Raw genomic sequence first — 25,614 nt, forward strand, 5'->3', positions numbered from 1 at the left:
TAAGCGGTTCACGTACCCATGCCAATGTGTTCCCGATTATGAATCCGTCGATACGTCGCCGTGTAACCACATGTGCATCCTAATATTACGTGCCTGGCAGCCTACGAACTAGGTCGTAATAGGCAAGGCCTAGGCTCGTCTCGAGCCGGCATCGGGCACGCCATATTGGTTGCCTGGCCGCGTGCGCAACTTGCGGCGAAAAAACATTGATTTAATTTACCCACATTCCACAGCCTTCCGTATAGTTCGTGATAATGTAAATTCAAAAACGTAAAAGTAAAGCTAATAGTAAAGTTAAAATATTAAGGTTATGTGATAACTTTCTAAAAAACTTTAAAAATAAAGTAACTTTTATATTCAAGTAATACCAAGATCCACTTCGCGATAAGGATAAACGAAGACACAGTGTTACTGTTTTTTCCTTGCTACTAGGCTATTTTACTACCTAGGCTAGTACATTTAATATATGGCGATATATTCAGTATTAAGCTACTATACTAGTATAATATGGACTATTATACAGCTTTTACATTTGAATTTATTAATATAATAATATAAGTTTAAATAAGTATATTTTTTATAATACTTTAAATTATTTACTAAAAGGCTAGTTTTTAGGTATAAGCTCTATTATCAATTATTACTAAGCTGAAATTACCCTCTTTTTTCTACGTTTAAGTTATAATAATATTTCTTGGTTTACTTTGTAGTATATACTTCTTTTTACCAACTATACACTAGGCTATATACTATATCCTGAACCTAACTAGAGTTAATATTTTAAAAGGAATATTAATTATTATTGCTTCTTATAGTATTATTATATAACGGAAATACCGGGTTTATTATCGTACCTCTAGCAAGTATCACGGTAAATCCTAATTGGTATCAGGTTATCAGCCAGGGTGGCAAGATCGATCGCAGCTAGTGTAAGCTACCCGGTACGCTATAGCTATAACATAATACGAGTAGATAACTTAACGTACCCAACAGTACAAGTGAACCTATGAACCACACAATAACTTCGTGCTCAAGAGTATAAGAAAGGCAAGTTTGCCAGAGCATTTGCCTCATTTGGTCTGCACCGCTAATTCTATCTAGCATCTCCGTTCATCATCTACTACGTCTATACTCCTAGCTTATCTCTCTCTCATTATCCCCGACTTCCATGAAGAAGTATCAAGTGCCCTTTATTACAGAGTAGAGGCGTCAAGCAGGACATCATGGACGAGAGCTCAGCCATTGCCATCGTCGGCCATGCCTATCGCGCGCCAGGCGTCGGGCGAAAGGGCCTGTGGGACTTCTTGGCCGAAGCAAAGTGTGCCTTCTCAAGAGTGCCCGAGAATAGGTTCGACCAGGATGCCTTCCATGACCCCGATTCGCAAAAGCAAGGGTGCTTTGCAACCAAAGGAGCCCACTTTCTCCCAGGAGACGTGTACGCATTCGACGCACCATTCTTCAATCTACGGCCTGAAGAGGCGCGAGCAGTCGACCCTCATCATCGTCTGCTGCTAGAGTGCACCTTTGAAGCTGCCGAAAGCGCAGGGATAAGTCTGACTGACCTCGCCGGAGGCAATATTGGAGTCTTCACGGCCATGAGCTCCTCAGATTTCCTAGAGCATGCCCTGCTTGACCTCCCTACTTCCACAATGTGGACTGCAGTTGGCATCTCGGGAACCATGTTTGCTAATCGCCTGTCCTACTTCTTCGACCTCAAAGGGCCAAGTATCGCTCTTGACGCTGCTTGTGCTAGTAGTACTTATGCGACTCACTTGGCTTGCAAGAGCCTACTACGCGGAGAGTGTACTGCCGCCGTTGTGGGAGCAGCTTCTTTGCTGCTGGGCCCAGAGTATTGGGTCACGCTTGACACTATGGGGTGTGTATATCCTTTTTGCTTCATGGTTTGGAGACTTTGAAATACCTCTTCATAGCTAACTAAAGCTTTAATAGCGCTCTATCGGTAGAAGGAAAATCATTCTCGTATGACTCCAAAGCCTCGGGTTTTGGCAGAGGTGAAGGCGCCGCGTGCTTTATTCTTAAGAGGCTTGGAGATGCCCTTGAGGCAGGAGATCCTATTCACTCTGTGATACGAAACTCGGCTTGCAATCACTCCGGCCGCTCGGATGGCATCACCATGCCGAGCGGAGCCGCACAGATACAACTTCTACGACAAGTGCATGAGGAGATTGGCTTGGACCCCGCTGAGACAGCTGTTGTAGAGGTATGAATTTGCGAGCCGTTTACATATTCATATAGTAGCTAACCATGCCAATCTAGGGCCACGGAACCGGCACAAAAGTTGGGTAAGGACATTCCCTGACAGACTGACGAGCTCAAGCTAAAATCACATAGTGATCCAATCGAGGCAGGAGCTTTCGCAGAGGCGCTGGCGCAGAAGCGGACACCAGGCAATCCTTTGTATATTGGATCTATCAAGTCTAACTTTGGGTAAATCCTCCAACACTGACTCCAGGAGGCAGCTAGGCTAACATGTGCCGGTAGCCATCTTGAAAACGCAAGTGGTGCAATCGCAATGACCAAGGCAACTCTGATGCTTCAACATGGTTATGTGCTTCCCACTGCCCACTTCGAAGAAATGAATCCCAATATTCAGGGCAAAGAGAAGTTAATGGTATGATTTGAACGAAATCTTGGAGGCGAATGACCTATGTTGACTCAACCATCAACCCATGACAGGTTGCGAAAACGACATTGCCATGGCCAAAAGACGCCATCAAGCGCGTCTGCATCACAAACTTTGGTGAGTGACCCAGGCGATGTTTGACACCTTGTCCGGTACATAATGATGAGGTGCTAACGTGTGTGACAAACGAAAAAAGGCTTCGGTGGTAGCAATTCTGCACTCATTCTTGACGAGGCACCAAAAGGTACTGGCTCGAGGCATAAACTCACAAATGGTGTCAACGGAACCAGTTCCAACGGAATGTCTAATAGCATCTGCAATGGCGAGGGCTTTCAGCGTCATGACAGAGCCAAGAAACTTTTTGTTCTGAGTGCCAAGTCTGAAAAGAGCTTGGCTTCGTACTTGGCCTCTTTCAAAGAGTACCTGCAAACTGCTCCAGAAGATGCCGCATTCGCCCATGACCTCTCTTTCACTCTGGGACAACGCCGCACACATCATCACTGGCGAACTGCGGCGGTTGCAATCTCGGCATCTGAGCTGCAAACACAGTTGTCTGGCATCAAATTGGGCAAAACCAAGGATCAGGTCATTTCTTTCGTATTCACTGGCCAAGGCGCCCAGTAAGTTGCCCGCACCACTCAGCAACTCCTATAGCTGTCGTCCTACAGCAAATGATGGGAGGGCTATGAATCTAACATGTAGCAGACACGCCCAGATGGCCTCGGAACTACGACAATACCATGTCTTCTCCAATGCCATGGATGAGGCCGAGTATTACCTACGAAAACTGGGGGCGACGTGGTCCTTGACAGGTTAGTTTATCTTCGCATGCCCTTCGAGCTCAAGATGTAGCTGACAAGGGTATATCAACACTCCGTAGAGGAACTCGACAAGCAGGCATCAGAGTCGCGTGTGAACGATGCGGAAATCAGTCAGCCAGCTTGTACTGCAGTTCAAATTGCACTGCTCGCCTTGCTCAAGTCATTTGCCGTCGAACCGTCCATCGTAACAGGGCATTCAAGCGGAGAGATAGCCGCTGCCTACTCTGCCGGCATGTTGTCCTTCGAGACAGCCATGGCCGTTGCGTTCTTTAGAGGCCGTGCTGCGGTTGAGTTGGCTCAGAAAAGCACGCACAAGGGAGCCATGGTTGCCCTTGGCGTGGGCTATAAAGATGCGATGGCCTTGGTTCAAGACAACACGGCAGGGTACGCCGGGATCGCTGCCATCAACAGCCCCCAGAGCGTGACTGTATCAGGAGACGAGTCAGCCATTGACAACATCTTCAAGAAGGCAGAAGGGTCGGGTATGTTTGCCCGCAAGCTCAAGGTCGAAGTGGCATACCATTCTCGCCACATGGAGCAAGTCGCGGCATCCTATCGCGCGTCCATCGAGCCTTTCTTCACGCAAGCTCCTGATTCCTGTCACAAGTCAGGTGTCAGGTTTATATCCTCCGTCACGGGTCGTGCGGCTGACTCGGCGGATGCGTCCTACTGGATCGATAATCTCCTCAAGCCGGTTCGATTCGCAGACTCCATCAGTCAAATATTCTCCTCGGGCGAGGGCGACACCGCCATTGCCGGCTCCTACAAAACCCCAACCATCGTGGTCGAGATTGGGCCGCACTCTGCCCTGCGGAATCCCATAAAGCAGACACTGTCGCAGCTCTCTCAACGCGCTGATTCCAAGAATATGCAGTTTACCTACCTCCCGTCCCTGGTTCGGGGAACTGGAGCAGACGAGACGATGCTCCAGCTTGCCGGAAGTCTCTTCTCGCTGGGGCTACCAGTCGACTTTACAGCCATCAACCGGACCAACAGGAAAAATGCCCACGTCCTAACAGACCTACCAGCGTACTCGTGGGACAGGTCAACACGATATGTGAATGAAGGGCGAGCTGTCCAAAAGAGGCTGCATCCCGGTCTACCATATGACCCGCTCATCGGTTGGAAGAATCCTTCTTCTGAGGGCAATGACGCGAGTTTCAGACAGGTCTTCACCCTCGACCAAATGCCTTGGATCCGGGACCACAAAGTGGGAGGTGAAGTCATCATGCCCATGACGGGCTTCATGTCAATGGCGATAGAGGCTGCGAGGAAACTCAGCCCTACTGTCCCAGGAAGCATCGTCGTCTCCGAGTTCTACGTCAAGCGCAGTCTAGTGATTGGCGAGGATGAGCACATTGACATGACCGTAAAACTGCAACCTGTCGTCACCGGAACAGATGGGATATCCTCATCCGTTTGGAGATTTGACATCATGTCCTGGAGGAAAGAGGATGGATGGGTTGACCACTGCCACGGCCTGGTTGAGGCGCAAGAGGAGGACATGGACGTGGAGAGTCGGACGATGAAGACGGCGGTGCCGCTTGTCCACAGCCACGACATGAAGGAGAGCAGTCTATTCGACGAGATTTACGCCTCCGGACCCCGTGAAGGTACCGTCTACGGGCCTGCATTTAAATCCACCATTCGATACTGGGAGGCTCCCGGCTGGACAGTCATGGAGAGCAAGCTGCGAGAGCTGGACACGGCTCGATCTTGCTCGCCCTCTGGCTCACCATTCTCGGCCGACCCGCCGACGCTGGACGGATTCCTTCAAGGATTCCTCCCCCTACAAGATGCCGGCAGGAAATGCCGTGCCCTGATGCCCACCTATGTTGGCAGGCTGCGAGTTTCTAACCATATCCCCGTGGACCACGACAAACTCCGCCTCTTTGTCGTTTCAAGACTCATGAGCCACGACGTCAAAACGGAAACACTAAAGATCACCGTTGCAGCCTTTGCCCAGCTTCCTCATTCGCTGCTGCCTATTGCCGAGTGGGAATCAGTAACGTTTCGGTCCATCTCCTCGGCACACGCCAGTGATGCCTTGTCTCGTCTCCCCGCCTCCTTCTACCACGAGTTGCTGCCTGCTCTCGACTTTGCCAGCGACGCAGACTGGCCCAAGTTCATCACTGCTGCGCCCGCCGACGAGGACGGGCTTCGCAAGCGTGTGCAGCACGAACGAGTTGCACTCGAGTACATGAAGAGGGCCGTAGATGGGACCTCTGACCTGGACTACTCGGACCTGCCTGAGCATCTCTGCAAATTCATGTCTTGGGCCAAGCGCTGCGTTGCCAGGGAAGAGCATAGACTGATGAAGGAGCCGCTTCCCGACCTGTCCCGGATAGCCAAGGCCGATGCTGGCGGCGAGTTGCTCTGCGCCGTTGGCGAGCAAATGGTGCCCATCCTGCGCGGCCAGGTGCAGACTCTCGAGATTATGCTCAGGGACGGTCTTCTTGCCCGCAACTACGAGCAGGACACGTCCAACATGCGAGCCGCCGTAACACTAGCCAAGTGCGCCCGTCATCTCTCCGATATCAACCCCGAGCTACGCATATTGGAGATTGGAGGGGGAACAGGCAGTGCAACCCTGCCCGTGTTGGAAGAGCTCTGGGGTGATGCCACCGGGCTGGCTCCGTTCCGCGACTACACCTTCACCGACATCTCGGCGGGCTTCTTTGAGAATGCTCGCGTCAAGCTGGCAACGTGGAACCAGCGCATCATCTACAAGAAGCTTGACATTACCCAAGACCCGGCCACGCAGGGCTTTGCCCCTGGGGACTACGACTTGGTCATCGCCTCCAATGTTCTACACGCCACAGCCGACATGACGGTCACCATTGGCAACGTTCGATCGCTGCTGAAGCCAAACGGCAAAATCCTTCTCCTCGAAGCCACCAAGCACTCACCGGTGACTCTGCCCTTTTCTCTGCTCCCCGGTTGGTGGTACGCAGTCGACGAGTACCGCAATCTAGAGGAGGGGCCTCTCCTATCCGACGACGGCTGGCGGCGCCTTCTTCACGCACAAGGCTTCTCTGGTGTTGACGTTTGTATCAAGGACTATGAGGATCCTTGTAGCCATCTCATGAGCGTCATGTGCACAACCAAGGTGGGTAAGCCGGAGACCTGCAACGGCTCTTTACGAAGCATTACCGTATGCGGCCTGTTCATGGACGAGGAGGAACTAGACTTTGCCCAGCTGGTGGCAAGCCAAGTATTCGAGGCCACGGGGCGCCATTGTAAAATCCAGACTTTCCTGGACATTGACGCTGAGGATGATGATCTCTGCATCTTCATCGACTCCCCGGCCAACAGCCTCCTGGCCGACCTCTCACAAGAGACGTTTGAGATGTTGCAGAATATCCTGCTTGAGACTAGGGGGCTCCTCTGGGTTGTCCTGGAGAATGCTGGCCCAGAGTCCCTCTCTATACAGGGCATCATGCAGTGCCTCCGGTTGGAGATGGAGCCCAAGAACTTGATGTGCTTCAAGAACGCACCGCGCAGTCTCGTGGGCGCCGACGCCATCGCCAAGCTCGCACGGCGCCTTCAGGATGCCGAGCTCGCGGCTAGCTCTGATCACGACTTTGTCTGGCAAGACGGCATGATCAAGGTGCCTCGCCTGCGTCAGTCCGTCGAGGCCAAGGAGGTTTTCGGTGCCGAAACGGGCGTTTACGTGCGCAAGAAACAGAATATCTGGGAGGACAAGGCGTCGTTTGAGATTACCATGGACACTGCCGGCGCGCCCGAGTCGCTCTACTTCCGCCGGACTGATGCCCTCGTTCGACCCCTAGGCGACGGCGAGGTGCTGGTCAAGGTGGAAGCCGCGGGCCTCAGCTCGCGCGACCTCCAACTCGTCTTGGGCGCCGTGCCCTGGGCGCCCCCCGGCCTCGAGGGAGTAGGCGTCGTCTCCAAGGTCGGATCTGGCGTCAGCAGCCTCGGGCCGGGAGACCGCGTGTACTACGGCCTCCACGGGGGCTGCTTGGCCACGCACGTCCGGATGCCGGCGTGGCAGGCGAACAAGGTCCCGGACGGCTGGAGCAACGCCGACGCGGCCAGCATCTCCATTGCCTACCAAGTAGCATACCTGGCTCTCTGCCACCACGCGCGGCTGAGGAAGGGGGAGACGGTTCTCGTCCACGCCGCCTCGGGGGCCGTTGGCCAGGCGTGCATCGTGCTCGCACAGCACATGGGGGCTCGGGTATTCGCCACCGCGGGCACCAGGGAGAAGCGCGTCCTTTTGCGCGACACGTATGGCATTCCCGAGTCTTGCCTATTCTCCAGCCGAACGGCCGAGTTTCGCAACGGCATCCTGTGTGAGACGGACGGCAAAGGGGTCGACGTGGTGGTCAACTCGTTGAGCGGCAGCCTCTTGCAGCAGACGTGGGCCTTGATGGCGGACCTGGGCCGCTTCGTCGAGCTCGGCGCAAAGGACTCGCGGATGAATAGCAGCCTGGCCATGAGGCCGTTTGACCGCAACGTGAGCTTTAGCGGCATCGACCTTTGCGCGTACGCCGAGAAGCGACCGGACGAGGTACGGCAGATGGTTGCCGAGCTCCATGGCATGCTGCGCCGAGGAGTCATCAAGCCGATCCGCTCCGTCGCCACGGTGCCCGTCTCGGACCTCGCGGCCGCTCTGCGGAAGCTCCAGTCCGGGCAGCACATGGGCAAGATTGTCATCAGCATGGGGCGGCATGACGAGGTGGTGGCCGAGTGCCACCCCGAGCTGGGACCTACACACGGCACTCTGCTTCGTCCCGACGCGACCTATGTCATCACGGGGGGCACGGGCGGAATCGGCCTCTTCTTGGCCCCGTGGATGGTCGAGCACGGGGCGCGAAACATTGTGCTGCTGGGGCGCAGTGGCGATACGCGGCCCGAGGTGCGCAAGGTGCTGCAACGGTACAAGGACACCGACGTTGAAATCAGGGCCATTGCTTGCCATGTCGCGTACCGGGAGCAGCTGGAGGCAGCGCTCGATTCCATCACGGACCTTCCCCCTGTTCGCGGTGTCGTCCACGGCGCCCTCTTCCTCAAGGTGAGTCGATTTGACAGTCGTACATGATGTTTGTGTTTGACCCTCTGATAATGACATGTCTAGGACGCCATGTTCATGAACGCCACGTATCAAGACTGGCAGAACATCACGGGGCCCCGAGTGCAAGCCGCATGGCACCTCGACGAGATGCTGCCGAACCTCGACTTCTTCATCATGCTGTCGTCCATGCTGGGATCGTGTGGCAATGTGGGACAGGCCATCTACGCGGGCACAGCGGTACGTATCACGGCTCTTCGCTTCCGTCGCTTGCATTCAGACATGGTGTGGAAGCTAATGCCCTCGGCTTAGACATTCTTTGACGGATTCGTCGACTACCGACGCACGCGCGGCCTCCCAGCCACCTCGATTGCCTTGCCCGTCGTCCTGGACGTGGGCTACGTGGCGGACCGCAACCGAACCGAGGAGTTGAAGGAGAGTCTGGGGGCCTGCCTCTCGCGGCCGCACCTCGAGGTGCTCATGCGAGGCGCCATCATCGGGTCCTCGTCGGGCCTGAATTTCCAAGGCAAGGCCATGTCCTTCCACCTCGAGACGGGGGCCGGGACGGACGGCATGGCCTGGCAATGCTACAACGTGAGAGACTTTCGCCGCATCGCCCGGACCGAGCAGGCCGGACAAGCGGCGGGCTGCGACACCCAGGGCAAAAGACGGTCGCAGGGGCTCGGGGACGCCGGCAGCGAGGGCTACTCTGAGAACCTGCTCGGCGCGCTGATGGACAAGGTTTCGTCCATCACCATGATTGACCGGGACGAGGTCGAGGCGGACGCGCCGCTGGCCAACTACAGCTTGGACTCGCTCGTGTCTGTCGAGCTGCGCAACTGGATACGCAGGGAGACGGGGGTCGATCTTCCGCTCGCCAAGCTTGTGAGGTCCGCGAACCTGAGGGCCGTAGCTGCATACATTGTTCCCGGTGCCAAGACGGGGGCGTGATGCATGACACGAATGATGCATGTCTCCCTAGTTCATGTACAAGGGGGGAGCTGGAGAGAGATGGACAGAATAAGGGGGGGAGGAATGGATCAAGCTTCCTGCTTGCTAGCAGAGTGGGCGGGTGCTTGCTTTTTTCACGGGTGATCGGCTTGTGGGAGTCATTTTATTGTTGTCATTTTACTGGACGCTATGTGTGTACGGAGTATTGATTCATTTAATTCATTCATTCGTCTAATCCGCCCGATGACCTAAGACAGGAGGGCAAATCTGCGTAATTACATAACCCTTGTCAAGCATTGATTGTGTTGATGCTAGTCAACTGACTTTTTACATTGCTTTTATTCCTGAGCGGCGAGACCAAGGTTGACTATATTGGGTCCTATATCGACTGAAGTCTATCTACAAGGCTATTTATATTAAACTCCTGACTTTGCGTGGTGATTTGTTGTTGAGCCGATTCCAGCTTCGGGAGGGCACAGAGTTACACGATCTGGCTACAAAAACAGCGCAAGGGATCTGTGTTAAGCTGATGGCTCGACAGAGCCAAATTACTTCTGAACAGTCTGGTTCGGTTGGTCAAGGCGAAATATAACGCATCGTTCACCTTGCTAGAATTCCTTGTACCTACAATACACCACTTCAAGCCACATTTCTGCGCCACTTGAAGCCACAAAAGTCACGTTTTCTACGTAATTGTTGCGCGTGGCGGAATTAACATTTGTCCGGCGCTCCCTTTCCCCAACTGCCTTTGCTTCAGTCATCATTTCGCAAAACCATTGCAGTTATTTGAGAATGATGCAATTTATTCCATTCCCCTTCCTAAAGAGGCTATGGAAACTACTGTCAGCCCTTGTGACGTGGATATCATATGGGCTGTCACCCCCGAATCGAAACCACAACCAATCGTTACCAGAAGCAGAAGCAGACGAGATCAAAAACTGTACCCCTACGAGTCCATCCGATAATAATACGTCACCAACCTTCCCACTTACAGAAGAGCAAATAAATAGTTCAATTCAGAAGTTTATTGATAGTGTAAATAAGGCTGCTGTTTGTGAGTTGGTGTCTAGGCATAATGGCGGAAAGCGCTGCCAAGTCATCAATCAGCAAAACGGTAGCTTCAATCTGTGCTTTTTCGTTCAGTTTCATAGTGATGAATCTGATGATACAACATGGGTCTTGAGGATACCAATCGGTCCAGCTGTTTGCAATCCCTGGGATAAGCTTGTAAGTGAGGTAATAACAATGCGGTAAGCTTCAAATGTTTCGGTTTCCATTGCTAGCTAAATAAAAAGCAGCTAAAATGTGTATAGGTATATTAAACAACATACCTCAATTCCGATCCCCACTGTCTATGCATACGGGAGAGACAGCGCATTAATACAGGGCAATTCAATTCCTTTCATCTTGATGGAATTTATACAAGGGCAACAACTTGATATACGGACAGTTTTACACGCTACACATTTCCAACGAAGAAATTTGTATGTTGATATAATCAACACCCTAGCTCAATTACGCCCACTTGAGTTCCCGTCCGCAGGCTCATTACTACCGAACCCAAACAAGACATTCGACTCTACGGCCAGTCCCACTATCGATTCTACAGTCGATGCTACCCTTGGCCCATTCCTTTCTATGACGGCCAACGAGTTTATACGAAACGGTGGAAAGCCAATAGAAGCCGAATTATTTACATCCTCAAGACGCTTTATCGAATATCATGGTCATATTTTATCACAAACATATAAATTACCGGTTGAAAGCCTTAGTCACAGACAAGCCAAAATGGAATTATTTGCCCTTGACAGTCTAATCAAGGAGATTCCCAAGCGTATAAACTTTCAGAAACTTAGCGAAAAACATGTGCTGGCCCACCCAGATCTAAGATGTGGTAATATCATCGTTACTAGCGACTTGCATATTCTTGGTATTATTGATTGGGAGTTCACTAGCGCGATTCCTCTGCAATTATTCACACCACCGTCATGGATTATGGGTCATGATCCCAGTACCTTGCGCATTGCCACAGGTATTCACCGTGGCAATATTTTCCCAGAATTCTGTGGTGTTCTGAAGGACATGTGCCACACCTCTATTGCCTGCACACAGCTATGGCACGACTGGGGCCTTGAAGATGAGCGACCCCGGCAAGACTACATGTACGATATTAAGCAAGTTTCTCCACTGATGCAAATACTTCGCCAGCCGTGCAGTCTCATAGAGGTATACTACTCCTCTATCTTTCCAAAGCTATTTGGACCGGAGGCGTGCAAAGACACAGTGATGAGTGAATTCTTTGCAGACGATAAGAATCGGGAGTTTTTGGAGCAGGTAGAGGTTCAAATGAAGAATTCTCAACGATATACTGATCATCTCAGGAAACATAATCTGCTTGTTGAGGATGACCGGATTCAACTGATACAAGAATTCCTTGAAAAGACAAAGTTCCTAGTTCAAGGCGAACAGACATGATATTGATAGTCCTTAAGCAGCCACTCAATTAAGTTTTTTTCGTCGACTCTCGTTCCTCCTCCTGTAACTCTGCCAACTCGTACCACAGCCTCACAATTACTTCGTCTTTGTCAGCAATTTCCTTCTGTAGAGCAGTGACCCTTGCATGCATGTCTTCAACAGGAGTTCATCTATTGGGAGCTGTCATGTTCTTATCCAATACAGAGAGGTACAGAGTATTGTGGCGCCCAACGGCTGTGTCAGCACGTGAGTCGTGACCTTCCCAGAATCCAGATGGTCGAAGTAGGAATATGTCTATTGCCACGGTGAACCTCGTTGACGGACTTTGACTCTTTGTACTGTTGGCCATCGTACGGGCAAAGTCGAATACTGATGTAATAGTAAAGAGAACGTGCGCTATTGCTAAGCAAAATTGCTACAGCTCCTTGCGATATTTCTGAGAAACGGCCGGAAAACAGGGACACGAGATGCGCCGACTGTACCTTCACGGCCCGAGGTTCGGCTACTGCATGTCTTTTATTATCACCTATGCTGCATTATCGCAACTCTGCTTCAACTTCACAGCTCTCTGCCGCACGCCCAGCCCTTTGGGACAATCACAATTACTGTTGACAGAGACGGCCACAGCTATCAAGCTGCCCTTGGAGTAGAAACCACCACTATTGACAAAAACATGTACTCACTGTCGTTCTGCAATATTTGTGCTGGGCTAGACTTCTCTCGCCTCCTCTCAGAACAGGCCGAAGGCCCAGTTGCCGTAAAAAACCTTGAGCGAACTCGCATTAGGCGGCGCTCCGAGATCCAGAACAGAATAGATCAAGGATGCCCGCTTTGTAAGCTCATCTCTGATGCCCCTAGAACTGCCTGGGATGTGTACCCCTGGGAAATGCCAGGATAGGACTAAACGTACATGAAGCAAGCTGAGGCGACAATTATCCCGGGGCATAACAGTTTTAAAGTCCATTTCGAGAAGCCAGCTGGCGAAAAACACATACTCGGACGCACCAAACTTGACATCTGCCGGCTGGACTCGGCGGACTTCTACTTCCGGATACTACGTCCAATGGCGGGTCTGCGAACGGTCAATTCATGGCTGAAAACCTGTCTAGAAAGTCATCAACTATGCTGCAAGGAAAGATGGCCTGAAAGCTTCATGCTGGGAATAGTTTTCCGAGTGAGAGCTTGGCTCCGTAACGTGGTTGGCTGGGCGAAGCCGCCTCCATTCAATCCGTACTTTCGTCTTATCAACACCAAAGCCCGCAAAATAGAGGACATGGAACCATCTGTTGCCGTGGGCTACGTGGCCTTGAGCTACACCTGGGGCGAGGTAATTCCGGTAAGACCCAAGTTTCACAAGCAAATGGCGGCGAACAACGGCAACACGTGCATTCCACTCCCCAAAAAGCTACCAGGAACCATTGCAGCTGCTATTAAGCTGGCGTCTGACATTGGCATTGAGTACTTGTGGGTCGATTCTATTTGCATTGATCAGGAAGATAGTTTTGAGAAGCAGGTACAACTAGCGAACATGGCTGAGATATACGGCAGAGCCACGGTCTGCTTGGTTGTGGTAGCTGCAGATAATATGGACTTTGGTCTTCCAGGATTCAGCAATAGGCGGACTCGAGACGCACAATTGCCTTTATATGTATGGGATTATACTCTAGGATGTGGACTAGAACACCCTTCCAACATTATTGAGAAGACGTATTGGAACACAAGAGGCTGGACTTTCCCGCACATGCTACTGGATTGCCATGACAATTTTGCCTCGCTCTTTCACTTGTACATTCAGTGTGTGGCAAAGTACACGTCCCGTAGCCTTGGCAGGGCAAGTGATGGGTTAAATGCCCTCCAGGGCGTCCTTGGCCCTCTGGAGCGCCACTTTGGAAGCATCATACTAATGGGGCTTCCAAAGATGCTACTGGCGTCCGCTTTGGTCTGCGATGTCAGGGACGATGGAACTTTGAGGCGCCGATATCGAACCCAAGATCCGACGGAACTGAAATATCCCCGTCTCCCGTCCTGGACTTTGGCTCCTTGGGAAGGATCAATGTATTAGTTGGGCCAGGCCTACCGACTACAGCGTCGTAAAGGCCCATCACGGGACCGATCCGGACTGGGCACAAGACTGCAGCCATGTCTCCATTGTGTCGGACCTCCCAATGGAGGCTGGGTTCGTGACACTCTTTGCTCATGAGAAACTTCAGGGGAATCCGCAACGTTATCTGGCCGGCATCCTTCCCATGGTGGCCCGCGTCGTCGTCTGGCCCACGTCTGAGCATCAGCCGGCCGGTCCGGGACGCTATCCCGGGCGCAACCTCTTTTGGGTCCCCATGTGCGACATCCGGGACAAGGATAGAGATGTTACCGATGGCAGCGAGGGTGTCTGCAAGTTCAACTCTGCCTACAATAATATCACGCTACATTATTGTGATGGTTCCAGAGACACTGTTGTCAAACTTGGCTCTGAAAATGTGCCGAGTATCGCCCGAAAGTCTAAGCAGAAGGTCCAAATCCCCTTTGGACCGCCACGACCGGCCACTAGGCGTGATGAATTTTCGTGTGGTTTCAAATGTTTGTCGAGCTGCCGTTCAGCTCATAAACGAGCCACCAACAGCCAGCACAGTTTTAATGTCATCACTTTGTGACGCTTTACTCCGAACAACATTCCACCCAAAGTCCAGTTCATGAATGAGAGCCCATCGCCCGGGCCCGCCGCCGGGCCATCGGGCAGGCAATAGACACGGCGGGGTGCTGGAACCCGTGATAGGTAGATATCCCAAGATAGGGGGACGCCAGGTTTGTATTTGCTCCTCGTTACAACTCTTGAACTTGACGTGTCAGTGGGTGAATCTAGGCGGACAAGCCATTGTTGCGGCTGAAGAACCATGTGGCAGCAAGGTGGCGTTCTGTCAGACATGCACGTCCGCATCTCCCCCGCAGCATGACGCGGATTCAGCTACGTATTGGGATCCTCAGTCCGGACGAAACCAGGCAGCTCCGAGTTTGCACCTGATGATCTGCCTCACGGCTTCATCGCCTCTCGATAATAAGCGGCTAAAGCTAAGTGGGAATACAGTTCAGGTCAGTCCCGCCTTGGTAAACGTCGGCCGCGAGAGCATCTTACCCTCCAGGCCAGGGACATATATTGGCCCCGACTCGCAAGTTAGTAGCTGTGGTCAAGTACATCAAGTTTGAATCCAGTGCCATGTATCAAAACGTCGTCATATACTACAATGATTCCGTTGACTCGGATAATCTGGCTGCTGCAATGGCGCTGATGCGGGCGATGGAGACGAGACCAAATACCCGTCTTCTCTGGATCGTGGAGCCTCGCCAGGTGTCCTTTGGCCTGAGTCCGACAAAGGAGCAACAAGACGAGTGCGAAAAGGTTGTAAAAAAACACTTTCCTACGCGCGGGAATCCTTGGAAAATTCTTTTTGGTGGTCTTCTGAGCGAGAGCGACCTCAACGGCATTGAGGAGCTTAGTACGCACGACCGAGAGCTGGCAAGTTACCCACGGAACTCCCAAATCACTTCCTGTACTAACACATCCAATCTTTAGCTCCAATTGGCGGTGAAGCCAAGCTACGGCCCGAAACAAGACGCCATATTACATAGGCGTCTCACGGCTTGGGATCAAGTGACCTGCATGGCACGTTGGTCCAAAGCTTCGGTTGAGATATTCATGGATCTCGAGAGCCTCGACGAGATTGAGAATCCGGTCAATCTAAACTTTCATTACAAGGAAGAACTTGCAGCTCGCAGCGTAGAAGAGCTCATGTCATACCAGGATATCATGAATAAGCCTTTTGCACAACGGGTTGAGAGCCTCAGAGGGTGGTACAGGAGATGCATAGAGCGGGCAGAGACGAGGCCAGAGAATCATGGAAGCTCGGTTCGCCCTCTCGACTTCAACTCGCTCTGCGATGCCATCCAGACGGCGGGCAGTGTCCGCTTTTTTGGAGGCGCATCGCTTACAATCCTCCAGCGATTCATTCAAAGAGGTGTTGCCAGCAATGTGCGGTGCCATCTTCAAGTGGTACGCAATCATGAACAGGACCTAATACATGCATGACTAAAAGCTCTCTAGGGGTCCTACGATCCATCTGCCAACCTGTTCCCAAACCAGTTTAACATTTCGCTTAATCCAAAAGCCGCCAGGTTTGTTTTTGATCATTTTACAGAATTTTCTGACTTTGCCGTCGTGCCGAGCCACGCAGCACAGAGTACTAAATACTCATTGGCGGGCTTAAAGCACGAGGGCGGGCGTTGCTTGGAGAGGAGAGTACTAGGTTTCAACTGCCATGAGGACCCTCTGAAGATTGCTGAGAAGCAAGTCACCATAGAGAAGGATTATCCGAACCGAGCATGCACCATGCCTGATCTTACTGCATTCCTGTGTGCACTTATCCCTAACTTCAATGGCTCAACCTTGGGTTATGCACAGGTCGACGATGATAACGGTGCGCTTATATTCAGAAGGGAAAGCTCAGGCATTCCAATGTATGATATAATGGATAACAGAACCTTGAAGGAAACCGAGGTTGTTGCTACATTGTCGTCGTTAGCAGCCGGAAAGGACATGCCAGAGCTTGTGTTATAAGGTCGGACACTATACCTGAACCTAGGCAGGCACTGTCGTTTCTTTGTTCAGTCTTGTCGACTGTGATGGGGGCTGAGTCACTGTTTGTTCAACATCTAGGTGCCGTACAATTATGATCTATCTAAAGCCAAGGAGGAAAGAAGGAGAGCTACCAATGTGCCTTCACAGCCACTTTGCACAATGGCATCAACGAGGATGAGGCCAGTAGCCGTATGCTGGTATGAGGAATAAAGGATAATGAAGTCTGGTGGAGAAGGCTCCTCGAGTGGTCGACAGAACAGAAAGACAGTACGCACCGCAACGGATGCAAAAAGTCAGTTATGGAGGCAACCAAGGTATGTGGAAACTGAGGCTTTAAGGGCATTTACGGGCCACGGCAGAGGTGCGATATTCTGTTCATTAGCCCAAAGTGAAATCCAAATGAAAATGGGGCCCGGCACGAGTAAACAGTGTTTGTGTATCTCTAGGACTCTCTACACTAAGGGGTGTGGGATGTGGGCTAAATCGGCACAAAGGTTTAAAACTGCGTCTTGGGGAATTTTTCTGGAGTAGGAGAAGCGCTCGTACAGCGAAATCTTGTCCTGGCAGTTCTCTTCGCATATTTTGATGAATACCGTCCAATACCAGCCATACTTTAAATACGATACTTTGCAAACGACGCCAAGTTCAATGCGACTTTGCAGACTCAAGAGTGGCGCGAAAGACGGGGCTATTTACTGCGAGCTTTTTTAAACTATTATCGAAGATGCTGCCAATCAGTACCGTGCCCTGTCCTATTGTTGGATGACCAATAAAGCTCAGAGAAGGATTTGGCTAAATGGTATAGCTTTCAGGATCCAAGGAAAGTCTAATGGGAGCCCTTCGAGCTCTGAGGCATGAAGATGACGATATAATCATGTGGATTGATGCGCTGTGTATCAATCAAGGAGACCAAATTGAAAAGGAATACCGGGTGTCTCTGATGGATAGCATATTCACGCCATTGCGGTGGATATATTGCTAGGTGCACTTGAAAATGCGAGAGTGGCCCCCCATTTTTTCGACCATACATTAACAAAGGGAAGCGAGCATCATGATATAGGTACTGTCTCCAAGGACGTTTCCCTCTCATGCGAAATCGTATGCGCGCGACCATATTGGAGTCGTGCTTGGATCATTCAGGAAGTACTCCTCGCCAAGTCCCTGACTATTCACTGCGGGATGCAACACATATCATGGTCAACATTCTCCCAGGTCTTGGAACAGCTCATCCATAGGCAAGAGTACTGCCATTTGAAGACGCTTGGATTTTCTTATCAGCTGTGCGTATTGCTCTCCAGATATGCAAATCGCAGTGGATGCCGAGAGAGGGTTCCTATATTGCTACTAGACCATCTTCTTGATGCATTTCGTGGAGTGAGATGCTATTTTACTAGGAGAGAATCTTCTCTATTCGTGGAATTTGTCAAGAGCTGATAATTTACAAAAGATTTCTGGTGAGCTACTCTATAGATCTGGGAACGCTCTTCCTGGCAATAATCCCACTTTGCGAACCGCCGTCGCCCACTCGACTTGCGCATCTGCTCCAAGAGGCCTTGCGTGTCACAGCAACCGACGTGAATATGAGCGAGTTGAGACTATTTTCATGTCCCCGTCAGGATTACCGAAATTTCGTGCTTTCTAGATTAGCTCGAAACGTGATCCGAGGATATCGACGGCGGCTTGGGGCTACCAATACGCCATCACAATCGGCCCTTAAAAAAGCTGTAAACATGGAGGAATTTTTAAACCCTCCAAGTCTAACTGGACGTCATTCAGGCAATTTTGCAAAACATGTTCTGTTCCGTCCTCAACCATGTACACTAAATTCAATGTAATGTATTACGTTGAGGAAGCACGGCTAGGTCTCAAATTTCGACCAACAATGCTTGGCCTAATTTTAACAGGCAGCGGTGGGCCACTACGAGACCTTGGCACCGTGTTAAAAATCCAGTGTAGTGCCAGCACCGCAAAAAGCTATAGCACGGTGCCATCATTTTACACGGTGGAGGCATAGTGCCTGCTGGGTGCAGGTATGGTGCCAGCACGGTGCTACGGAGGTGCCAAAAGGTCAGTGTTTGTAAAGTTGACAGCTAAGAGGGGCTCATAGCATGGGTTCTACCAATCAGACATGATGGCCTCTGGGTATTTGCAGTAGTGAGTGAAACTACAACCCTTTCGCTAAAGCAATATATGGAGAGCTCCATGTCATGTTATATGTAGACATACCCCCACAACAAAGCTTGGTTTATTGAACGAGGATATCAAGCATTGTATGAGTTTACCCTGCAAGTGGCCGGTGCGTCAACGACTGATAACAGGACAGGACCCTCGGGATTTCTTGTAAGACAGTATGCGCGTCCTCCAATCCGTAATCTCTCAGCCGAGTTAAGACGATACTCTTGGGAATACTTGCGACCCTTCTTCCCTAAGAATTGGGAATCTGACTTTCTAATATTAACGGCATTTATATCTGACGTTCGCAGTCATTTAAAGAGACCAGCGGACATTCGAAATGATAACGGGTGCATTTGGACTATCCCTTAAAGGTCCCTTGAGAGTTTGTGTCGTCGCGGAAAATGAGAAAGTAAGGGTAGAACCACGGCCGGCTTGGTATGGAGTACATGCATGAAATTGGATGTCAGGGGGAGATTGGGCATTGCTGGTGCCACGTAACCCAGAAAGACCAGCATGACTAGCGGGAACTGGACATGGGATTATAGGCAGAACAACCTTGATAAACTGAAGAAGATGCTATTGCCCCTGAGCAGTATGTAGGCAAATACCAAGGTGTAGCCGCAGGCTATAAACCTGTCATTTGATGAACTAGTCATCTATCTAGATTATCTATAAAAAAGGGCCTCGTTTACCTAGATAGATCGTCTGAATCAAGGATTAATTCCGCGCTCAATCGCATCTAGCTGCTGAATAGTGATAACTATTTATAGTAATAGAGCTATATTATCTAGTTTGGTGAACATCGTACTGTTATGAAATTATTTAAATGAACTTTACCTTGAGTCTTCTACATAACCCCCCGAATAAATGCGGTCTGTAGGCAAGTTGTAGTAACCTATATTCGTGTTCTTATACGGAGTACCGTTATATTATTTCGCTATAGCGCACGTTAGCAATATCCCCTATTACCATGCTACTCTAGTAGCAGACATTTCAGATATCCGAAGTCTATATATATGTCAACAAGACCGTGCTCTGCAGAGGCCAATAGGCCGGACCAGTTATCAACGTATCAACGACGAGGGCTGGGCCGATGCTCCGCTTGGCTTGGTGTTTGAGGCGGCCTGTTGGTAATGCAAGGAAATCCAAGCATTATCCGAGCAACAACAGTACGAAGCGATAAATGAGGTTCAGGGCCAATCGCCGCAGGATCTTCCGGTGGGATTCGCAGGGTCTAGATTCGGGTCTAAAGTAGGGTCAAACCCAAACTCCCTGCATCACACCCCGGCTTGTTCTTGACGCGCGGCTTAACAGGGAAGCTATAGCGCGAGACATGGAACACGACTGGCGCGAAATGCTGTGAAGAGTCGCATTGATCCGCTTAGCCGCAGCGAAGGGGCTGGAGAAGAGCCTGATCCGCCTTAAGGGCCCACTACATGAATGTCATTGATGTCAAGTGTTGATATGACCTGTAGTGCATCGCATTATGTACTTACGTTTCAGGGTTTAATTGCATAATATAAATCTTGACAGGTAGATGACTCGTATTTATATTGGAACTTTTTTTGCCACATATTGTCTATCTTGAATAAACCACGTAACTCAAGTAGCTGTTTTTGTACGTTGCCCAGCCATATATGTACGTGACTTTAATTTTAATAATATTGAAGGAGTTGAGATTGAGGTAGAATTGATGACCAGCCTGCTTACATGCCTCTAGCTTATCGGCGCCACCGATATCTTTACAAATGTCCGCTACAAAGGTCTCGGGGGAAGGCTGTAGTTTCTGATAACGCTAATGCCAGCCAACATGCATAGCCTCGTTTTGTCCCGGCGTAAATTTTTTCGCGCACGCTCTGTTACCTAGTATTAGCTATTATATAACTGTCGGCAGCGTAATAGGGAGATAGCGTACTCGTAATTGTGCGTCATGTTATGACTCGTAGCGGTGTATACCTTATGACTCGTAGCAGTGTATACCTTGTGACTTGTAGCACTTGAGTAGTATACAACGTCTAAATTCTACTATCCTACTCTTGGCCGATAATACAGATGTATAGTGTTCGTGGATTATTTTATAGAGACTAATATTAATTTTACGATTTATTAGCCTCTCTTTTAGATTTTACTGTACTTTACACCTAATATAAAGTGAGGTATAGTATAATTTACCTACCTAGAAATAAAAGTAACGTTACAAAATAAAGTAGTATAAATATCGGGCCGATAAAGGTAGAGTAATATACATGACTCGAGCTTAGTCAAGAGCTTAGTAGTATTTCCATATCCAGCTTACTATTCCGGAATAATACATTTACTAATTTAAAGCACTTGGCAAATTAATACGTAGTAAGAAATTTACCTGCCTACTATATATAGTTAGACCAGGAATCCACTACTATTTATATAATACTTAGGCTATAAAAATCAAGAAATATTTAAGTAAGTTAAGAGCTCTTCCAAAATTATTTATTCTTGTATTATTATACTTTACTTCTAGCTTTTAAACAACTAAACAAATTTAGTCAAGGTCTTTCCCAATCTTTATTATTCACTATGCAGCACGCTATAATTATATGGCTAGCTGCCTTTACGAGCGCTACCGTGTTGGCAGTCCCACTAGATACTGTCCAAGACGCTCAGAATGAATGCTGCACAGGATTTTCTTTGGGAGAGGACCCTGTGTGCCCGGAAGATGAAGACTTCCCGAAGGATGGGATTTGTTGGGGTAATCAACATCCTAGACGCGTTCCACGACCTGCCGGACGTGACCCCGCCGTCTTGGGCCAAAAATGGGTGCAAATGGTGAATGCCTTTGCTGATAAGCGAGAAATTACACCCGAAGCAAAGCAAGGACTTTTAGATATTATTCCTAGCTGCCACTTGGACAACGGTTCCTTCCACCCTGCCTTCGGCGGGGGTAATGCTAATGCTGGAGTGCGATGTACGGTTGATTCAGAAGAGCAGAGGCCAACACCTAGCGGCGACGACCATCGATCTGACACCACCGTCTTGGGCCAAAATTGGCTGCAAATATTTCACAAGGTCGAAGCTGGATCAAAGCAGAAATGGGTGGATTCAATTTCCAGGTGTCAAATAAACCTCTATGCATTCATCCCGAATAGGATTCTGGAGCTTGATGATATTAAGGAGGTATGGTGTCAATACGCTTAATCCGATGGAATAGTTACCTAGGACTTGCTGTCGGACAAGGCTTTCTATGTTGGTTGGACGGGGCAGGCTTAACGTGGTTGCTGTATCTCATGTAATCACTTATAGTAGATGGGTTAAGAGGCTAGCCAGCTACCTTAGTAGAATTAGAATTGTTGGGTTACTCGAATAGTCGCTTTAATACAAGTCAACTATTACAGCCAGGTATTTCTATATTTTAGGTTAGACTAGTTTACTATAAAAATATATTATAAAATCTATCGCGGAATTACTTGCGTCCGGCTTTGTCCGCGCGGACATTTCCAATCCCGAAAAGGAGCCCGAGTTGCATAGCCTTGTCATGAGATATCAAATTCACAAGTGCAAAAACCACATTTGTGGCGTGTCTATTGATGAATCTGGAAAATTGCAATTTTTGATAATCACTAAAAACGCATACAAAACGACCGCAGAGCAGTGTGCGGCTGTGACAGGATCCTCAGGCTATTTACTCGAGTCGTAAAAGTAACTTGACTTCCAAAAAAGGTTGGACTCCTAATAAAAATGGCCCGAGCCCTGCTGAGGTAAAAGCATCAACGTTGGTTTCGTGGCAGACTGCGGTCTGGCAGACCACCCTCAGACGGTCTGTCTGTTGGCCACACTGTCTCGGAGAGCACTCTGATACTGGGTAGGCTTATTCATCCCCATGCGTTGGGTCACGGCCGACAACGCACGAGATGGCTTGAGACGGCCCAGTTGTGGGTGCGGGAAACAGGGATTCCTCCAGCTCTTCAATCGTCTGCCCCCCAAGATTTTCAGTAATAAAAGGGATATAGTTGCTAACTCTGGTATAGAGTGAGGGAGCTTTGTTGCAGAAGTGGCCGTCTGGTGTGTCTCTTAGGGTCCTTGCCACGATACCGATTATCTTTCCGTCCTGGACAAGAGGGCCGCCGCTGTCACGAGCACATATATTCTGGCCATCTCCACCAGCACATACTAGATTTTGGTATGTATTTTGAATAAGTGGGTTCAATGGCTTTATCTCAAACTTTTGGCAGTACTCGCGTGGGCGAACGGTAAGAACAGCCTTGCGAAGATTATCAGGGCCGGGAGGAACCTTGGAAGAGGTGAAGTTGTAGGGGGTTTGCAATCCCCTTGCCAGTTAGTTAGCGTCTTTCCAACTATATCCAAGTTAAATAGCACTTACCAGCCTGCGACAGTTGCATTGGAATTGGCTGGGGGATCCGAGCCGTCTGCTGGTAGCGGTATGTGGCGAATCGTGTTGCTCTCCTTAATTCGAGTTGATAATTTTAAGATAGCAATGTCATGAATACGCTTCGTTTCAATATATGCATAGCCAGGAGCTGTTTTAGCAAGTGAAATATTTGCTTCTACTCCGTGTGCATTCTTATCCTATAAAATTATTAGTTTTATATTAACTACTTATAAATATTTTATAATTTGTACCAAGGTACTAGTTTTTCTAGGACTAAAAATAACTTAATAAATAAAAGACTTACCAGCGTTCCTGCCTTTACATATGCAGCGCGTTTAATGCAATGACCAGCAGTAAGAACAGTAAGATCATCTAATAAACTACCTCCACAAAGCTGCTTAGTAGTATTATCGTGAATACTAACAATAAATGGAAATTCATTTTCCTTAGCATCTTCTCCGCCAACAATCCTCTTATCAATAGTTGCCGCGAATACTGACATAGCAGAAAATACAGCTAGTGTAATAGTAATCTTGCGTACCATTGTGACGATCAGAGGCAGTTTAACAGATTGGTAATAAACAAGTTATAAAAGAAAATTGTATAAAATACTATGGAAAGGTATTTATTGTTAATAAATAATAAGGTAAGAATTTGGATAGGCAGCTTATTATATTTATCCTCGCAGCTATATAAATATAAAGATATTAAATACTAAAAGAAGCTTAAAAGGCCTGCAAACGTAACCGAGCTCTGGCGACTCATGAGCATAATATATAATCCTTAAAGAGAAAGTATTAATATACTTTGTAAAGGCATAAATACCGTGACTAAAATCACAGGAGTTGGATTATTACACCCACTTTAAATCCCACCTGTCTGTAATCGGCCTTGACTCGTATCTAGCTATATTCTATAGCAAGCCTCAAGAAGTTATCTGCCGATATTTCGCCAATATAAGTAAGCTGCATAACGAAACGAGTCATGAATAATGCAAACGCAAACCTTATTCAAAACCCCAGCTGAGTCGCGTCTCAATTTCTCAATTTTAATGCATTTAATTATGGCTTCTTTTTGTAAACTATTATAACTTTTACAAATAGTATTTAAGTTACGCACTGTTAATCCTATTATAGGCGAAATCGTTGACTAAATTATAGAATTTGTTCCTTAACCTCGCGCAGCAATTTTTAGAGCTATAATTATAGGCCGAGAAGACTACACGGAATAGCGGAATAGTGCCATACTTGTCTTCACAGTCTGCACTGGCCCGGTGGGATACTAATATCGAGCATCACGCTTTGTGGCCAGCCACAATGGAGCCCTCCCCTCAATATCCTGACATATGTGGGCTTTGGCCTGACAGACCTCTTTGCTGTATCCCTTGTTTGCCGCGTCAACAGGGACTTGGCAAATTGAGCTCTGGGAGCGACGGAATTCGGCTTTGAGGGATCTCGCGCTTACGTGGCAGTCCTATGTACCTTTGCTTGACGGAGATGCGAGACTATTTCCATCGGACCAGCATCCACATATAGGTGGTCATGCGTTTTGGAGCCACGTCTTCTTAAACGTACAAAATACGTGTGCGTTTAGCACCCTCAAAGTACGTACGTATATACAATGCTATAGTACGGAAAGTACAACATGACTGCTGCCAAGGCAGCAAGCAGTATTACGACTACGTGCCCTTTGAGGGACTCGGAATCAATCTCGGAATCAGAAGCCAAGAGCCAAGAGCCAAGAGCAATGCATTGTAGTAAAACTGTCATGCAGCAGAACAAGAATGAATTAAATTGCCTGGACACGGTGAAATTTGGTCATGTATAGACCAGCTACGTAGCGACGACTCGACGACATGGTGACGGGAATGTAGTCAAAAAGCGTTATGGGCTAACGCCTAGTTTGTTTCACCGCCTTGTCTGGGGTGGACCACAATGCGGCTGGGCGCATTATTAGGCCAACATTGAATAAGAGCATTGAGGGTTCAAAAATGGGTACGGCGGTCTGTTCACCCTTGAGTCAAGTCTGGTCTGATCTAAGAGTGTGGTGGCAGCCTGACCCTCTGCAACGCGTCTGGTTGAACGTCTGGTGCACAAGGGTCAACCATGGCTGGGAGCGTCAATGACTCTTGCGCAGCCGTATGCGTGAGAAGGAATGGGCGGCATCGTATAGGCCTAGTAGATCAACCGATATATTTCCGTCTGGCAGGATTGGAAAATTAAGATGCACTAGGCTTCGAGATTGTGCGAGCATTGCGTCTGGCGGACCATTTCAATGCTGGGACAGTTAAATGGGCACCCGAGACAGTCATCTAGAGCTGTAAAGGCAGACTAGTAGTAACAAAAAAAGTAAATATGATAAGCTGGTTTAGCATGTTTGGGTAGGTGTGGCATGAACCACGCCAAGAGTCAGGTGCTAGTATAAACAAGTGATGTCATGAGAATTAGATGGCTAAAGATTCATGTTGAATCTCTCTTTTACATGCTACATTTCCCCTTTTCTTAGATGCTCTCTTGCCGC

The 25,614-nt window shown here is 49.0% G+C and overlaps 5 protein-coding genes across 5 annotated transcripts; 4 read left to right on the forward strand and 1 right to left on the reverse strand.

The window, feature by feature from the left end:
- Window positions 1–1,223: 1,223 nt before the first annotated feature.
- MAA_07851 (Acyl carrier protein-like protein) lies at window positions 1,224–9,448 on the forward strand (the record flags this gene model as incomplete). Its single annotated transcript, XM_007825849.1, has 11 exons — window positions 1,224–1,876; window positions 1,951–2,221; window positions 2,278–2,303; window positions 2,353–2,448; window positions 2,503–2,632; window positions 2,698–2,761; window positions 2,841–3,264; window positions 3,350–3,456; window positions 3,525–8,500; window positions 8,564–8,737; window positions 8,810–9,448. The coding sequence occupies 11 exons, from the start codon at window positions 1,224–1,226 to the stop codon at window positions 9,446–9,448; spliced, it is 7,560 nt and encodes a 2,519-aa protein (XP_007824040.1).
- A 1,788-nt stretch (window positions 9,449–11,236) lies between these two features.
- On the forward strand, window positions 11,237–11,923 carry MAA_11572 (uncharacterized protein; the record flags this gene model as incomplete). The annotated part of the gene is made up of 1 exon (XM_011412487.1): window positions 11,237–11,923. The coding sequence occupies one exon, from the start codon at window positions 11,237–11,239 to the stop codon at window positions 11,921–11,923; it is 687 nt and encodes a 228-aa protein (XP_011410789.1).
- Window positions 11,924–13,196: 1,273 nt separating this feature from the next.
- MAA_11573 (uncharacterized protein) lies at window positions 13,197–16,532 on the forward strand (the record flags this gene model as incomplete). The annotated part of the gene is made up of 6 exons (XM_011412488.1): window positions 13,197–13,978; window positions 14,061–14,500; window positions 15,061–15,414; window positions 15,492–15,503; window positions 15,571–15,968; window positions 16,020–16,532. 6 exons carry the CDS (start codon window positions 13,197–13,199, stop codon window positions 16,530–16,532), a joined length of 2,499 nt encoding a protein of 832 aa, XP_011410790.1.
- Window positions 16,533–21,284: 4,752 nt separating this feature from the next.
- MAA_11574 (uncharacterized protein) lies at window positions 21,285–21,902 on the forward strand (the record flags this gene model as incomplete). Its single annotated transcript, XM_011412489.1, has 1 exon — window positions 21,285–21,902. One exon carries the CDS (start codon window positions 21,285–21,287, stop codon window positions 21,900–21,902), a length of 618 nt encoding a protein of 205 aa, XP_011410791.1.
- Window positions 21,903–22,572: 670 nt separating this feature from the next.
- Window positions 22,573–23,638, reverse strand: MAA_07850 (Peptidase S1/S6, chymotrypsin/Hap; the record flags this gene model as incomplete). The annotated part of the gene is made up of 3 exons (XM_007825848.1): window positions 22,573–23,032; window positions 23,086–23,291; window positions 23,399–23,638. The coding sequence occupies 3 exons, from the start codon at window positions 23,636–23,638 to the stop codon at window positions 22,573–22,575; spliced, it is 906 nt and encodes a 301-aa protein (XP_007824039.1).
- Window positions 23,639–25,614: the final 1,976 nt, after the last annotated feature.

The sequence above is a fragment of the Metarhizium robertsii genome (genome assembly GCF_000187425.2).
Source record: "Metarhizium robertsii ARSEF 23 chromosome Unknown MAA_Scf_10, whole genome shotgun sequence".
Lineage (NCBI taxonomy): Eukaryota > Fungi > Ascomycota > Sordariomycetes > Hypocreales > Clavicipitaceae > Metarhizium > Metarhizium robertsii.